At 52.9% G+C, this 16,980-nt stretch overlaps 1 protein-coding gene across 3 annotated transcripts in view; it reads right to left on the bottom strand.

Annotated features, from left to right (window-relative positions):
- Positions 1–3,045: 3,045 nt before the first annotated feature.
- WNT2B (Wnt family member 2B) overlaps positions 3,046–16,980 on the bottom strand; it is a 44,705-nt gene continuing 30,770 nt past the window's right edge. For all 3 annotated transcript variants that reach the window (XM_045014099.1, XM_045014101.1, XM_045014100.1), the window contains exons 3-5: positions 15,162–15,439; positions 11,908–12,172; positions 3,046–4,086 (exon numbers count right to left, since the gene is read on the bottom strand). In XM_045014099.1, coding sequence (XP_044870034.1) covers positions 3,857–4,086; positions 11,908–12,172; positions 15,162–15,439 — 773 coding nt within the window. In that variant the 3' untranslated portion in view covers positions 3,046–3,856. The remainder of the gene's footprint in view (positions 4,087–11,907; positions 12,173–15,161; positions 15,440–16,980) is intronic.

The raw sequence follows: 16,980 nt of genomic DNA, 5'->3' as shown, positions 1-16,980 counted from the left end.
TCACACCGTGAAACGACGCTTTCCCAAGGTTAACCTTGTAGAGTTGGTGTGGTTTGCAGCTAGGAACGGAAAGCCAATAAACCCCAGTGGCTGAGGCAGCCTGCCAGCATTGGTGGATGGTGCTCAAGACTTTTTTCTCCGTTGCTTTAAAATATTGAACACCCACGTTCAGGGAGAAGGAATATCCCAAGGCTTTAATGGCAGTGAATGGTGAAGGTGCAGCACATGTCCCATCATTCATCAGGTGGGTCTGTAAACCTGCAACATCGTATTTCTACCAGAGGAGCATTCCTGAAAGGTCTGCAGGGAGAGAGAAACGTTTCTTCAGCTCTGAGGGCACTGGGGTCCTTTCTGGCCCATTCAGTGGGCATTACCCCGGGGGAGGGGAGGCAGATTTCTTGCAAAGATTCTTTTTTTCTTTTTTAGTTTGTCTTAAATTGATGGCAGGCGGGGCCGTTATGAAGATAAACGAGGGGAGCTCTTCCTGGTAGATTGGGCCTTGGACTGGTGAACGCATCTGCTATAGCAGGTTTGAAATGCCCTGGGTGGAGTACAAACCCTTCTTCTCCCTTTCACCTGCAGGAATTCCACCAACACCCTTTGGAGAGGAAACAAAATGGCTGTGAAAATTGCATAATGTTGGAAACCCAGAAGGGTTTGGAGAGCCCAAGGGGAGGCACCAAAACCTCTGAGATGAACAAACCTGACCTTGAGCCAAAGCCTTGCATCAGCAGAGAGAGGCTGGGAGCTGCTGGTGGGCCCTCTAACACCTAATATGAGCACCATTCAAAAGAGAAACCGCCTCTGCTCCCTCTCCACTGGCTGCGAGGCCCAGAGTTCAGTAAAAAGGCGATCCGGGGACAATGGCTCTGCCGAAGTGAATGCCTCTGCTCCAGTGCACAGTTTGTACGTTGTTGTGTGCCCCTGAATCTGCTGCTGCTGTGCGCCTGTCAGGTAGGGAACTGCTTCTGAAATGGCTTGTTAACTGGGATGAAACGCGTGAGTGAAGATCGCAAAACGAAGGTGTTCAGGCACCTCTGCCTGGCTTTTGGGAGAGGCAGGTTTAAAATCTGGACTTGATAAAGCAAGGGTGAGAGAAGACTTTGTCCTGTCTGTCTACAGGACACATCAGTGCCTGGAGGCACCAGCCTTGTGGGCAGTGGAAACCCAGCGCACACGGTGAAAGCAATTTCATCCATCACAGGAGTTCAGCAGGGGCTGGTAATGCGCTGCAGATACAGCCTGGATGTACTGTCTCATAGTGCTGATGAAACGCCCCCTCTCGTCCGTGTTCACACACAAACCCATCCAGTGCTGCACTGGCCCTGCTCTGGGCCTCTAGGCTGGCCGAGGGGCGAGTCCTTTGCCACTGCATTTCATGCCAGACTAGTTAAAGTTTCAGCTCATTACCTTGTCTATATGAAAAGGATTCAGCAAGAGCCAGATGCGGCGCCCCTTCCACAGCTGGGCAGCCCACACCAACCTGCCACGCGGAGGAAGGGATTCACAGCTCGGCTCACCAGCAAACGGTTTAGATTCCTGGGACGCATCTAGGTAAGCTGGTTCCCCCACTACTTCAGCCTAGTAACGCCCAAGGCAAAGGGGTAAAATTACAGTCCAGAGCAGGAGCTTCATTCCGAACAGTGAAACGGCACAGGCATGATTTAAAAGTAATCAAAATATCCCTTTGCTTTAATCCCTCCCTGCCCCCCTTCTGCTGGCTGCATCTCTAATTGCCTAGTGCTAGAGGAGGCTAATCAGAGAGTTTTCCCAGCTCTCTTAGGCGTGGTGGAAATACCAAGGGGTACAGAAAGCAGGAAGGACCCCCCCCCATTTTTTTTTCAGCTGAAAAAAATGTAAATGTTGAACTGTCCATTGCCATGGAACCCAGGGAGCCATGCTTCCAGGGAAGTTGGATATCATTCCAGTTGCTTTAGGTTGCAAACTTGCATGAAAATGTACAGGTTCAGGCACACCGTTTACTCACCTGCCCTTCAGCAGGATGATTGATCATGGAAAACCCAGTGACACTTTACTCAGCCATCAAACAAGCATGACTCGCCCTGGGCAAATAGGGAAGCAAACTTGGAGAGCAGAGTTTAGAGGCATCCTTAACAATTTGATTCAGTATCATGGCATTTCATATATTGCCTTTAAAGCACTTGTACAAAATGACACAAAAACTAACTCTGTATGTATCCCAGTAAATACACTACGGTAAACCCACCAGGCGGGAGGGGAATGTGCATCGGACACACTAAATTACAGTTAACTCCTAAGGCACAATACTGTCCAGGCAAGAGTGCATACTCTTGAGAGTTGGACACCACAAATGATGGGCCAGTCTAGACACACAAATTGCATTGGGGGTTAGCTAAATCTTTAGGTTTCTGAACCAGTTTAGTTACACCGGTGCAACCTGCTTGTTAGGAAAGTCTTAAACCAGCTCCGAGTGGCTAACAAATCAGTGTAAAGCCCCTTACACCAAATGAAGAGTCTGCACTCCAAGGCTGTGCCGATTGAACTATCCTCATTCAGAAACGTAGGTAGCTGGTGCAATTTCTGTGTGTAGACCAGGCCTAATTTAGGGCTTGCGGTGGTGGGGGGCAAGGGGTGGTGAGTGTGGGGTGGCAACAAGTCTTTTTTTCTATCAACTTCAATCTTGATCAATAATAAAGTTTTAGCAACTCAGCGAAGATCTGGAACTAACCTAGCGCTTGGTCTAGCAGTGTGCAGTCAGGTGGCTTACACAGAGAACTGCCTGCCTATGAGGCAGCCAGCGGTAGAGACAGGAGGCTCCACCTGAACTATTGTTCTGTTCTATTCTGGTGGGACATGTCTGGCATGCTGACCATCTTCATGGAAAGCCAAGAATGATCATTTCAGGGGGTTGTGGTGGAAATCTCACCGGGAGACTGCACCATCTGCCAGTCTACAGGCTTTAAGCAGAGTGGGAAGCAGGTTGGCTTCTGTATTGGAGACTGTGAAGAGAAGCTCTCGCTCCCAGTCCCACGTGTAGTAAGCACAAAGCAAAGAGCGTTGGTTTCTGATATAGGTTTATAATGAATTTCATCTTAAAATAATAAAAAGCAGTATACACAACATACAAATGAGTTTTACAAAGAGCCACTGTTATATTAGTTTACTTTACCAGTCTCTTCACAGATTCTTCGCTCTCTTTCCCTCTCTCTCTCTATGGATTTTTTTTTTTCCTTTTTGGGTGACAATTTTGGGTGACAATTTGCAACTCCGCCTGTCTTCATTGAGGAGTGGAAGAAAAGTCCACTTACAAAGAGTTGCTCTGGTCACCTCCTGTCTATAGTGCAGCTGTGCATTAACGTTCTGGGTCTGTTTGAGACCATCGAGCTTCCTTAGGGCTTTGCAACATCCTTCCTTGGGCCTCGCTAAAAACAAAGCAAAGAGAGAGCTTTCTGCAAGGATTTCATAGTTTGCTCTAGGTTGGTGACGGTTGTTTGGGGTTTTTTTTGGTTTTCCTGCTGAAATTTAATTTATAGCAACAAAATTCTTTAGGGACATGCAGGGATCAGTCACTCACATTCCAATGATCGGTCTCAAGTTCGTAAGCAGCTGCACTGACCTTTTGCAAGACGACAATGGGCAGAGGAAGCTTCACAGTTTAAGCAATGACTGCAGACTTCTTCTAGGGAAGGGGGTAGATTTGCTGAGCGGTTGGAAAGGTCCACGGTATCTCCTGGGAAATGTAGTCCTGTCATTAGTGCTTTGCAGAATTAATTAAATAAAAGCCATGCAGCTGAACTACAGCTCCCGGAATGCCATGGCCCATGGGGCACGGGTCGTGCGTGAGTTTGTTTTTCCCTCTTTGGTTCCTGTCTCCTCAGGTTTGGTCTAACCACTCGGCCCGCTTCGGTGCTTTACACGTGTGCACGTCAACAGTGTCCTCGCACTCCTTGCAGCGCACGGCGCAGCACCAGTGGAACTTGCACTCACACTTGGTGATACGCGTGACCCGGGTGGTGTCATAGCCCCGGCCACAGCACATGACCTCGCAGCCGTCGGTCCCACGGGACAGCTTATTGCACACACGACCCGCCGTCCCCAGGGAACCTGTGGAAGGAAGCAAGGGTTCATTACACTGTCCCTCTCAATCTCGCCGTGAACGAAAATGCATCATTATGACATAAGAACGGCAGTACTGGGTCAGACCCAAGGTCCATCTAGCCCAGTATCCTGTCCTCCAACAGTGGCCAATGCCAGGTGCCCCAGAGGGAGTGACCAGAACAGGGAATCACCAAGTGATCCATCGCCTGTCGCCCATTCCCAGCTTCTGGCAAACAGAGGCTAGGGACACCATCCCTGTCCATTCTGGCTAATAGCCATTGATGGACCTGTCCTCCATGAACTTATCTCGTTCTTTTTATCTAGTTCCCCTGATATAGTTTTTGGAGGGATGTCCCAGGCATTGCTATCAGGGGCTCTCTGCAACCAACTACTGGCTATCTAGACTGTAAGGTCTTTGGGCCAGGGCCTGCTTGTTTTGTTCTCTGTACAGCACCTCACATGATGCGACCGGGTCAGAATTGTGGGGCCACTAGGCCCTACTGCAATATACGTTGGAGAGACTGAGTTTAAACACATGCTGTTTTAGCAGTGCATGAACTCCTAATTTACTGTCTTTACATGGTAGGTTCTTGGGTGCAAGGATTGTACTGTGCCTTGTGGGTCAACAGCAGTAAGTTTATAGATCTATGGACCAATTGTCTTTCTGTCTTAGCATTCAGCTCCCTCGCCCAGAGAGGACGTGAATCCTTACACAACAGCCCTGGGTCTTTCTATGAAATGCAGAGCACAATTTTCTGTATGAATTTTCAACCAGGCCACATCTTTGAACCATTATTTCATTTGTGTCCTGTGGCTCAGAACTCCCAGGGCAGATGGGTTCAGAAATAGAGCCGCTTTGCCCCGAGCTGCTCTGAGAGCTGGCCCACATGGTGGAGCCTGGTCATACAAAGTGACCTGCCTTGAAGTCCCTGATCCCGTGATAGCCCCATAAATAAAAGCACAAGCATGGCATCTACTGGCTAGTGCTCAGGAGTCATTGGGGCCCAATTCCCCGTGGTCCTGCACCTCAGGCTGATGATTAGACCGGTGCAACATGGGTGGGAACCACTGCCACGTTGGCACGGTAGCATTCCACACTCACTCAACTGGCGTAAATGACTGCACCAGGCGCAGGGACATGGGGAATTGGCTCCCATAGATGAGGGCCTCTGCATGCGTGGACATAAATGGTATCAGCTAAGCCCCCTAAACAGCAGCAGGGAAATACCCAGTAATGCATGCGTGAAACAACCCAGGGAGAGCTGAGGGGTGGCTCAGGCCCCAGACCGCACCTGCATGCTCTTCCCTAGGTCAGTACAGTTCCTGGAATTCTTGGGCTCTGGTTTTCCTAGCACAAACCCCATCACATTCTCATTTTGGGGGCACTGTTGTGTGCAAGTGCCCGTGTCCATGGAGAGCCTTTCCTCTCCTGCGGGTTTCTGGTGGAGGCTGTGTGTGTGTGTGTGGGGGGGGGGGGTGTCTGGGCCCTGAGGTCACATCTTCTAGTGTCAGACGAGTTCAGACCTGCCCCGGCTGAGGTCAGGTCTCTGAGGGGAAAGAGGCCCCAGTTTGGTCTCTAGCAGCCGCTCTGAGCCGTCTAGCCATAGCCGAGAGACCGAGCTGCTGAGGGACAGGGACCTTCAGCCTTGCTGAGCATGCCTTATTCAGACAGGCCTTTGGTTTCTGGGTAATTGGGGGCAATGCACCGAGTAAACCCTTTCTTCTTCTGGCCTCTCCCTTGGATCCAATTCAGGTGTTGTCTAGACACAAACTGGCCCCCTTTCACCTCTCTCTGACACGTGAACCGGTTTAGAAATGGCTGATCTTGCCTTTGCCTAAGCCAGCTCAAGCCAGAATGGTTGAAGCCACTTCTGCCCTGGCAGGAGCTCGTGTCAGTTTAACGAACCTGATGGAAGTGTGTCTCTACACCAGCCCTGTGCTCCTGGTTTCAGCAGCGAATTCTCGCCAGGTGTCTAAACATTGGGCACTGCTGAATCCCCTCTGGAGCTGCAGGCTGTGCCCATCCTAGCATCAGGGTCTGCGCTGCTGTTCAGCTTCACAGCACGACAGGCCAGACTCAGCCGGCTGACTTTGAGGACTCTGTACTGCTCATGCCAGGCCTAGGGAAGCAGGCAACGCCGGGAGGGTGGTGGTGGTAGAGCGGCTCTAACTCGTGCTCGGTGATTTCTGGTATCCAGCAAAGGCGGTGACGCAGACTTGTCTGTTCTGCTGGAATCCTCCTGCCTGTGTGCCTTGCCCGCTGGTGTGAGGGAGGAGCAGAGAGAGTCTGCGGGCAAAGGCATATAAAATAGCAGGCCCAGGGTTTAGAGAACTCCTGGGCTCTCAGCTCTGCCACAGCACTCGTTCTGCTGCCGCCTCCCCACCAGTACAGCGGGAAAGGACCAGGCCCCCGGGTCCTGCAGGGGTTCGTGTGTTTAATGCTCTTTGGGTTCCTAGGGAGGAAGAGGCTACAGAGGGTGGAATCTGATGAACTGCCCATGTGCACAGGCTCCCCTGGGCCTGAGCCGGGAGCGGCACACGCTTTCCAGGCTGCCGCTCCTGAGACAGCAGGCTGGGCATGGTGCCGCCCCACGGAGGGGACACGCTGGGGGGATGGATGTGACTTTCTCCTCAGTGCTATTCCCCAGTTCTTGAATCATTTCTGTCCCTGCTACCTTAGCCCCTCCTGCTGCCCTGGGGCCCGTCCTCGCACTTCTACCTGTGCGCGCTGTATGCACAACCAGGGCTGGCCCTGGGCTCGTGCTCTCTGCTGCTCCTTTGGAAAGCGCTGCACGCCCGGGGTGATTTCCAAGCTGCCTCTCCTAGCCCAGAGCCTTCCGGCTGCACTGGCCCATCAGCCAGACGGGCTGGGAAGCCCGACCCTCACGGCAGCTCCTAGTGTGTGAGAGGTGGAGATTTGGAAGCAACCTCCTAAAATGGCTGAAACTCTCCTATTAAACATCCCCTCAGCTTTGCTGATCTTCCTTTCCCACCCCACCCCACCCTCTGTCCATGCACTAATCCGTTCTCTAGGCCAGGTACAGGCCACAGATATCCTCCCCCCCCACCCCCCCGTCTTCGCTGTTTGGCTCTGCATTCCTTGGGGTTGCTCTCTCCCTGTGCCTGGCCCCGTCTCCCCTGGGGTGAGTTACTCTGAGTTGGATGGAGCACGGAGCCAGCACTCCCTTGAGGCAGGTATGCAGAGAGCTCTCCCCACTAGCGTGTGTCAAATTCCCTTCCCTTGGGGTTTAATTATCCTGTATGACGGCTGGAGAGGCCAAGTACTAGGAGCAAAGGTTTATACACAGCAGGAAGCTACTGGACCTGGGACCTGTACCAAGACATTGGCAGACAGCTGGGCTGGCAGACAGCTGGGCAGGAGACAGCTGGCTTGAGTGTCCAGTTAAGTGGCCCTGGCCAACCCCTAGTTAGAAGTGGAAATGTCTCACTCCAGTTGTGAGGCCCTCTGCAGGGCTAACCGCCTTTGCAAAGCTGGTGCAGCTGCCAGTGAACTGGCACGGCTGCTCTTACCCCACACAGCCTGGAAGTCCAGGCTTCTCTGGTCGTGCAAAAAAGGAAAAAAAAAAAAAGAAAAAAAAAAGGACTGTGTCCTGCTGCTGCTCTGAAAACCCCATGTAAAGGTTTGTTCATTGCAGAGAGCAATGGTTCAGGTAGGTAAGGGGACTTTGAGTGACTGAAGATCACTTTGGAAGACTCTGCTCAGCTTTGCCCTGGTGCAAATGAATGGGGTTACTCTGGATTAACACAAGTGTAAGGGGCAGTCAGACAGGCTGACTCCCAGCATCTGAAATGGAGATAAAGTTTAGCTAGGACTAGTTTAAACTTGCAGATTTAAACTAGTGTAAATGGTGAATTCTCTGTAACTTGAAATCTTTAAACCATGATTTGAGGACTTCAGTAACTCAGCCAGAGGTTAGGGGATATTTCAGGAGTGGGGGAGGTTCTGTGGCCTGCAATGTGCAGGAGGTCAGACTAGATGATCATGATGGTCCCTTCTGACCTTAAAGTCTATGAGTCTAGTGGTGGATGAAGCATGGTCTAGTGGGAAGAGCGAAGAACTGAGACAGGACTCCTGGGTTTCCAGTTCTGTCCTCTGTGAGACCTTGGGCAAGTTCTGGGTGAAGTTCACTTCTCTGCTTCGATTCCCACTTCAGTACACAGGGTAATACTTACTAAAGGGGGTTGAAATTTTGTCAAAAAGAATGGTTAGTTTTCATTTCAAACTTTTATTTTTGACATATTTTCATGTTTTCATTGGGGGGAGATAACCAAACTTTTGGGTGTTAAAGTGAAAATGTGTTAGATTTGGGGTTTTCATTTTTTTTTATCAAAACCCTCTCCCTTTGCGGGAGAAGAGGGAATTCTTTCCGGACCAGCTCTCGTCACTTCCTGCTATGCAGGTTGATGTTTGTACAGTGCAAAGTGCTGTGTGAGTCTCTGATGGAAGGTGCTAGTGTAACCCACACACTGTCTGGGTGGGGTGTTCTGTCCCATCCAGTGGAACCAAGACCACTTAGAGAGAGAGAAAATGAGTCTGCTCTACAGCCTTAGCCAACAGCCAATTGGCTTTTAGCTCATGTGATACAGGTTCATGCACTAAGCTCCAGAGATCCCAGGTTCAATCCTGCCCGATGACGACTGGGGGTCTGTTGGTGTTACACTAGTGCCATGTGTGGGTTTAGTACTCAGTTTTTGGGACACATTTTAAACACTCCCCCCCGCCCGAAAAGCAAGACTGAAAATTCGACTCATTTGCGTCTATTTTCTGACTGACTTCACAGTTCACGGCCTGGCCAGGATGTCAGGGCATGGCTACGCTGTAGCTGGGGGTGAGCCTTGCAGCCCAGCTTGGCAGATTGCGCAGCATTTTGGAGCCTGTGGCAGGAGCCTCCTGCCCCAGCTCCACAGACTTGGGCTAGCACTGTAAAGACAGCTGTGTAGACAGCCGCGGCTCGGCCTGGAGCTGGGACTCTGACACCTAGGGATGGGGGCGAGCTGGAGAGCCTGAGCACCAGCCTGGGCCATAACATCCACACTGCTATTTTTAGCAAGCTAGCTCGAGCGCTTGTGCGTGTCTGTCATCCGGGCTGGGAGTCTTGCTCCCCGCTGAGTGTAGATGCACCAGCCGAGTCCAGCCGCAGGGCCCTGCAGTGCCTGGCTGCAATCGCAATGGAATCCCAGTTGTGTGATTAATAAACCATGTGGCTATTTGGTTTTAATTTGCTACGTTGTTAGTGCTTATCAGAACTAGTTGGAAAACGAGTAGTTGTGAAACGGTGTTGAATTCTTTTGCTGTTTTTTAGAATTTTTTTCACAAATTAAAAATTCAGACCAACTGCTCAAAACCCCTCCAAATGGTGAAAAAAATTGTTCAAGAAATATTAATTTTTTTCCCTACTGACAAATTTTTACTATTAACCTGTCAGAAGTGTGTGTGTGTGTGTGTGTGTAAGTCAGGTCTGAGTATGCCCTGGGCCTGGCTTGATGATTCTTTTGTTCATCTTTGTGAGTTTAACTGTACAGGCGTGTCTGAAGTGGCCCCGACTGGCTCTGGAGGTTACACAAGGGGTGACAAAGTTTGTGGTTGGTTTATTGGTTGATTGTTTGGAGCACGTCTTTGCATCAGGAGGAGGGTGCATGGTATTTACTGAAACCACCGTGCTGCTCCATGGGGTTGCCTGGTGCCAAAGGCAGCAACGAACTGGTTGTGAGCTACTTCTGCCCTGTCAGTTCATCCAATTTGCCGCTGACGTACGCGCCCTCTGCTGGCTTGATTGCAACACGGCGGCAGCTACGGCTAGGCTCCCTCCACCTGGGGCAGAGGCCAGCCACGGGGTGAATGATGGGGTGGCTGAGGTGGAAGGGCACGGGTGGGACTAGAAGGTAGAAATACCTCTGTGCTGCTGATGCATAGAATAAATGTGGGGCGAGTGGCTCGTTTAAGTGTAGAAACCGTGTGTTCATTGCTATTTTCCTCCCTCACAGATTGCCTGGGTACCGCGGCTGCACTGCTGGGTCCAGGGAGCTGTGCCTGTTGCCAGGGAAACCGATGGCAGTGCAGGGCTGTTTGACCTGGTGGACAGAACCGTCACACGGAAGACCGGTCCAGAAGCTGAATAGCAGCAACTTGGGCTTCTCTGCACGTCACCCCAAGCCCATGCATTGTAGCTGCAGTGACAGCTTGTGCATGCCCTGCGTGGCTGCGTGCTGGAGCAGTGTGTCCAAGAAAGGCCTAGGGTTCAGAGAGGAGTTTCCAGTCACATACACCCAGAACTGGGGCAGGTGAAATTCTGGAGAAGCCCCTGCAATGCAAATCTCTGTCCCAGCAGAACTTCTGCCCCTTGCTCACTTCTAGTGCTGGCTGCTGCTCAGGGAACATGCTGATAACTTGGAGGGCAGGTGTGGGCGGCAGCGGCTGCCTGGTAATACTGGGGGATGATTCCCTGATATTCCTGGGCCCTCAATGCACCTTCTTTCCTACCGTTTGAGCATATGGGGTCAGAGTGTAACCAAATCAAACCCACGCTGCTTAGAGCTGGGCCCTGTGCTGTGGAGGGCCCTGGTGGTGGGAGGGTGGCAGAACTTGGGGAGGTTTGACAGGAGTTTCCCGAGGCCAGTAAGGCGAACTCCAGTGGGCTGGCTCCCCCTCTGGCTGTTGGGACTCCGAGCTGATTAGTATATTAGGCTGAAAGCCCCAGAGGAGAAGTAGCCACCAGCCCCTCGCTCAGTGCTGAGTGACAAACAGCAATAAGCAGGCTTACAAATGTCTGGGGTGTTCCCAGCTGGGCTGCCTGCGTGGGGCTCTTCTGACTCCTTCCCAGCAGCAGCCTGACAACTGCCATTCACCATTTTTTCACACCTGGACGTTTGTGCACGTGGATGGCTACAGGATTCACATCAGACTGAGCCTCCCCTGCCCTGTTGGCTGAGTCACCTCTGATTTCCCAGGCGTACAGCACAGAGCCAGCCCCCTTCATGTCCTTCCTGCTACCTACTGCAGCTCCCATAATCCCTTGCTTCTCAGACGGCCCACGTGGCAGCTGTCTGCAAGTTGCACTTTCACAGTCACAGACTTTGCTGGTTGGGAAGATGCTGTTTGGCTTTTTTATTTTAATTTTTTTCTTATCATGGGAAATTCCACAGTAAACCCCCTCAGGGGCTGTTTTGCAACTCTCACTGGTTTTGTGGGGCCTTTGAGGGCGGAGAGAAGAGAATAAATATGGCTCTGAAACTTGGACCCTTCCCACAAAGCAATGGAACAGCAGAGAACGCACAGCGTATGCTGGAGGTTACCCTACATTCTGCCTTGCTGGTGCAGCCCCGGCCCCAGCCGCAGGAGTTCAAACCTCGCTCTCTGCTAGGCAGCTCTCTACATGTGCAAGCTAAATGCCAAGCAGTAACTGCAGTGTGGCAGTAGGCGTGTCGGTCCCAGGGTATGAGTGAGACAGGGTGAGGGAGATAATATCTTTTATTGGACCAGCTTCTGCTGGGGAGTCAGTTCTGGGCTAAAGAAGAGCTCTCTGTAGCTCAAAAGTTTGTCTCTCTCAGAACAGAAGTTGGTCCAATAAAAGACAACACCGCACCCACCTGGTCTCTCTAAGTGGTAACCAGGTGAGGCCTGCGCTGCCTAAATTCGACAACTGGGCTGAGTGAACAGTCCAAAGGGTGGGTTGCTCTTTAATATGGGTTGTGGGAGGCCTCCTGTGGGTTAGTGGGAGGCTGCAGGCCTGACAAAGGGGTAGGAGATGTTTTGCTAGTTTACCCGCCACAGCAGCCATGCAGACAGCTGTTGGGGCAGGTTCTTACCTGCCGACTTGTCCATCACACAGTAATCAGGAGAGTTCTCAAAGTACACCAGGTCTGTTTTGGTGGGTTTCCTGAAGTTCTTGTTGGCCACGGTGAAGCCGGTGCCATCCTGGTTCATTGTCACCTGGATGGCCCCATTGTATTTCTTCCTAAGGTAATCCCCAGTTTTCCGAAAATCTGACATTGCCAACCAACAAGTCCTTAGGGTGCAGGAGCCGCTGACTCCATGGCATTTGCACTCCAGCTTCAGGAATCGCTTTACAGCCTATAAGAGAAAAGAGGCCATGAGGAAAAGGCAGGGCCAAGCCAGCCCATTGCACTCACGTTGGTCAGATCCCAGCCATGGACGCTCAGTCTCCTGGAGTTGCTCACTGTTTCTTGCCCACGTGGGATGGTGATAGCTAATGGGAAGAGGCAGGGAGTTCTGTGAGCCGCCTTCTCAGAAGAGCCAAAGGGAGGTTTTGGAAAATCATAAAAGACTGGCTTTTGTGAAGCCCCCTGATCACCCCAGGGAGCTGAGCAGCAGGGATTGAAGGCAGAAGGCCTCTGCCATGCCACAAACTTCCCTCCCCTTGCAACAGCTCTGACACCAAAAGGCCACCGGCATGATTTATGCACAGGACACATCTCAGGCTATGTCTACACAGTGCAGTTTTCAGCGACACAGCTGTGTCACTACAGCTGTGCCGCTAAAAGGTGCACAGTGTAGCTGCTGTTTGTGGTGACAAAAACCTTCCACCCCCAACAAGCGGTGTTAGTGTGTTTGCACCGGCACTTGTCGTCGGCAAAACTTTTGTCTTTCGGGTGTGTGGGTTTTTTTAACGCCTCTGAACGACAAAAGTTTTGTCATTCACTTGCCAGTGTAGACAAAGCTTCAGTTGAAAGCAGGTCTGTGTTACTGCTAGTTGTCTTGCCCTGTCACCGTTTATCCTGGAGTGGGTGTGGGAGGAGCAATAAGACTGATTGAGAGAAGGGAGCTTTCAGCATCAGGCCATTTATAAAACTGAGCTCATGGGCCGGAGACAGGTCAGGGGTTAGCTCTCTCCAGAAGGGGACACAGACACTGGCCCGACTTCAGTGCTAATGGGGTGTGAGGGATGTTCACCACTTTTACAAGACTATGATCAATTTTGTACAAAGTATACCTCGCGAGGTATCATTGAAACGCTGTAATCTGCTGAACATTATCATCCTGGTAAAATGTGTGTATCAACCGTGTATGTAAAGTTACAAGTTTCTACTGTATAACAGTGCTGTAACATGTTCCAAAGTTAGATAGGCAGACCTAAACCAGTTCTTCAACGACACTGGCACACCCAGACAGGTATCAACACAGTAACCTGGGTTATCACTTAGTTAAGTGACCATTCTCCAGCAATGGGAAGATGTGAAAGAGAAATCTACATTTCATCACAGGGACTGTTCAACCCTCACATCCACAAGACGCTACGTGTCACCTGCAACCAGCTGGGGGTAATCCTCAGAGGGGAGAGTGGTGTAAGAATGAGAGACAGCGGCCTCAAATCACCTCTTGCTCCCCCATCACTACTAATGGCAGCTGCAATGCTCGAAAGGCAAAGAAAGCATCATTGAACTGGGAGAGCAGTGGTCCTGGCTGGCTTTTCAGCCAGTACAGACTGCTGTAAATGTATGGCAAGACAAAACCTTTTGCTTCTCAGTTCACTTAGCTTGTTAAGTTAGGTATTAGCTGGTGTTTTACTCTTATTTCTTTTGTAACCAATCCTGACTTTGATACATCACCACTTGTAATCACTTGCAATCTATCTTTCTGTAGTTAATAAACTTATTTTAGTGTTTAATCTTAACCAGTGTGTTTGGATTAAAGTGTGTAGGAAACTCCCTTTGGGATCACAGGGTTGGTGCATATCATGTTCCATTGATGAAATGACGGACTCTCTATGAGCTTGCATTGTTCAGCAGTGTGCTGAGCAGTACAAGATGCACATTTCTGGGGGACAAGGCTGGGACCAGGAATCTGCCGGTGGTCTTCTGCCATGTCATTCATGAGTGGCCAGCTCGTAGCACTCAGTAGTGTGCAGCTGGGAGCAAGTGACATGCTGGTGGCTGTGTGTAAACTGGCCAAGAGGGGCTGCTCACCAGTAAAGCAGTGTGACAGGCACCCCAGGGTGGAGAACTGAGGAGATACAGCTATTCATCAGTCCTGGGGAATGTCACATGGGGATCTGCCTTCCTTGAGGCCAGTGGGACTGCAGGGAAGGCTGCAGGCCCTGGTGGCCCACAGGATCCATCTGCTCCCCAGAGTCTGCAGGAAGCTGGCAGGTGACCCGGCGCTAGCTGTTCCTCCATGTTCCCAGCTGCTCGTGCAGGAGCCTGGGCTCTTTGCTGCAGAGAAGAGCTTGGAAGCAAGCAGCTCAGGAATGGGGGGTGGGGAGGTCACTGCCAGTCTGGTTGCCTCTGAGAGAGTCCCAGTCAAATGGGGAATCACCGCAAACACAGGGGCCCTGTTGCGCCCTGGAGGCTGGATGTGCTGTTCCCAGCCCCCTTACCCTCCCCCCCAGAAGCTAGCACTGCTGGGCTGCAAACAGCGAGGGTGGGGAGTCCAGGCAGGTGAGGGCATTCCCACTGGTGGGGGAGGGTGTGGGCTGGATCGTGGTTTCCCCCCCCACACACACACACACTGGAGAGTTAGTGCCTCTGGCTGGGAATCAGCCAGCAGCTATCTCACCCCGGAGCGCCCGGCTGGGGAAGAGATGCCACAGCGAGGCAGGGAAGCTGCTTTCCTGCCTGGCACAGCGGCTGCTCAGTTCCTGTGCCCAGGGCTGGCTCCAGGCATCAGCCCAGCAAGCAGGTGCTTGGGGCGGCCACGGGGAAGGGGCGGCACGTCGGGCTCTTTGACGGCAATTCGGCGGCGGGTCCCTCACTCCGTCTCGGAGCGAAGGACCTGCCGCCGAGTTGCTGCTGAAGACTGAAGCAGCTGCAGTAGAGCTCCCGCAGATTGCGGCTTTTTTCTTTTTTTTTTTCTGCTTGGGGTGGCAAAAACTCTGGAGTCGGCCCTGTCTGTGTCCCATGCTGTCCCTAGGTGCTCGGCCCCATGGGGGTGTGAACAGCTGTGCCCACAGCTTGGCAACAGCCCTGGCTGCTGGGCACCAGGCTGGGTGCGGAGGGGCCCCACAGGGTAGGAATCCAGACTGCAAGCTGGCCCAGGATGGTGGCCTCGGCCGGCTGCGCTGGCCGGGCTCTGGCGCTGGCCGGGCCTGGACCCTGGTACTCACCGTCCTCCCGCAGCGGTTGTTGTGCAGGTTCATCAGCGCCCGGGCGTCCTTCACCTTCTTCTCCTTGGCGTCCACAAAGGCCTTGGCGAACTTGATCCCGTAGTGGATGTTGTCGCTGCAGCCGCCCCAGTCGAACTCTCCTCGCTCATCCTTGGAGCGGCCGCGCTTCAGGGGGTCGCAGCTGCAGGCTTTCAGCTCCCCTTGGCTGCAGGCCCGAGTGATGGCGTAGACGACCCCGGCCGAGGAGATGGCGTAGACAAAGGCTGCCTCTCTGCTGCCTGCCGGGGAAAGCGAGGGACGGGCCTGAGGGTGTGCACTGGGCCCGGGCAGAGGCAGCCCCATGAGAGCAGGAAACCTCAGAGACATCCCCAGGTGTAAAGCATGGCTGTGCTTGGCTGCCCCAAGGCTCCTCCCCGCAGTACCTGCCTCCTCATTCGGCTCCCCGCCCCCGCTCCATGCACTGAGCCCACGGGCATCAAAGCGGCCAAGGCCACAGGCTGGGAAAAGGCAGGGCCCCAACTGAACCCGGATAAACAGACCCACAGGGCCGGGGGCCAGCAGTTCCTCCCAGCTCCGCCCGTCTGCTCATCCCACAGCCAGGTGGGCACTGCTCGGCCTCCATCTTCCTACCGCACGAGGCAGCCTAGCGCAGAGGCAGCTGGCTGGCGCTGCTCATGCCTGCCCTGTCTGCCTTACGGCCATGCTCCAGCGCTAGGGCCTGGAACTGACCTGGCGCTAGCCCAGCATTGGACTGCTAGGGTCACAGCTGGCTTGCGAGCCCGAACAGCGTGAGTGGGGCACCTCACGCGGGGGCTGGCTGGCTGGCGGCGCTTGCGCTTCATCCCCCATCACGCTGCCCAGCAAGAGCAATGCACGACATGAGCCGGGGGGCAGGGTCACGCAGAGCCCGGGAGTTGCCAACGAGGGGGTGATGACTGCACTGGGAGGGAGGAACTGGCAGCCTGGCAGCGCTGGCCTTTATCGCCCGACCTTCACGTCTCCCTCAAATGCCCTAATGCGTCCACCCACGCTCCTGACAAACAGCTGCGCAGCCGCCAGGTTAGCCCCCTGGGGTTAACAATTTAGGTTAGATGTATTCCTGGAGGTTTCATCACATGACATAATCTTTAATTAAAGATTCATCTCTAATTCCTGGAGTGTCCAAGACAATCCTGGAGGGTGGGCAACCCTATAGCCCCCTCCCTGCTCGCTCTGCTGGGATGCTGCCCACCCCCTGCCTGGCTGGGATCTTGGCGGCTTGGTAATTAGGGCAGTTTACCTGGGCCCCTGCCACTCCTTTTATTTGTGGGCTCCACCTGTTGTCTTGTGTCACGCTTCCTGAAAGCCCTGTGGGGCAGGGCCTGTCTTTTAGCACCCGGCACAAAGACCCCCCACTATCGTACTGGGCCCTGTAGCAGCTACTGAAAAACAAACAACCCCCGTGTGTTACCCCTCCGAGGGACTCTGCGCGCTGGCTAACGTGCTGGGGTAGCTGAGCCTCGGGCCGCTGTGCTCTGCAGGCCCCAAGACCTGTCCTGTGGCCTGACTGAAAAACTCCAGCGGATCATTCTGCCCCCGCTCGTTCATTTTGTAACCACGTTAAAAAGCAACCAGGGGACGTGGGCCCAAAGGACAGGCTGTTAACGGGGTGTGTGGGTATGAACTAGTCCGGGAAGCAATGCAGCGGTGCTGCACGGTGGGCTTGGGGCGGGCGGTGCTCAGCATTGCTAAGCGTAATGGATCTTACTTTTTCCTCTGCTGGAAGAGATGGGAGAGGCCCCCCGGGGGCTCTCCAGCAGCCTTGCTGGTCAGTACTCAG

The sequence above is a fragment of the Mauremys mutica genome, chromosome 4 (assembly GCF_020497125.1).
Source record: "Mauremys mutica isolate MM-2020 ecotype Southern chromosome 4, ASM2049712v1, whole genome shotgun sequence".
NCBI lineage: Eukaryota > Metazoa > Chordata > Testudines > Geoemydidae > Mauremys > Mauremys mutica.
The sequence above is the reverse complement of the archived record's forward strand: the minus strand, read 5'-3'. Positions and strand labels throughout refer to the sequence as shown.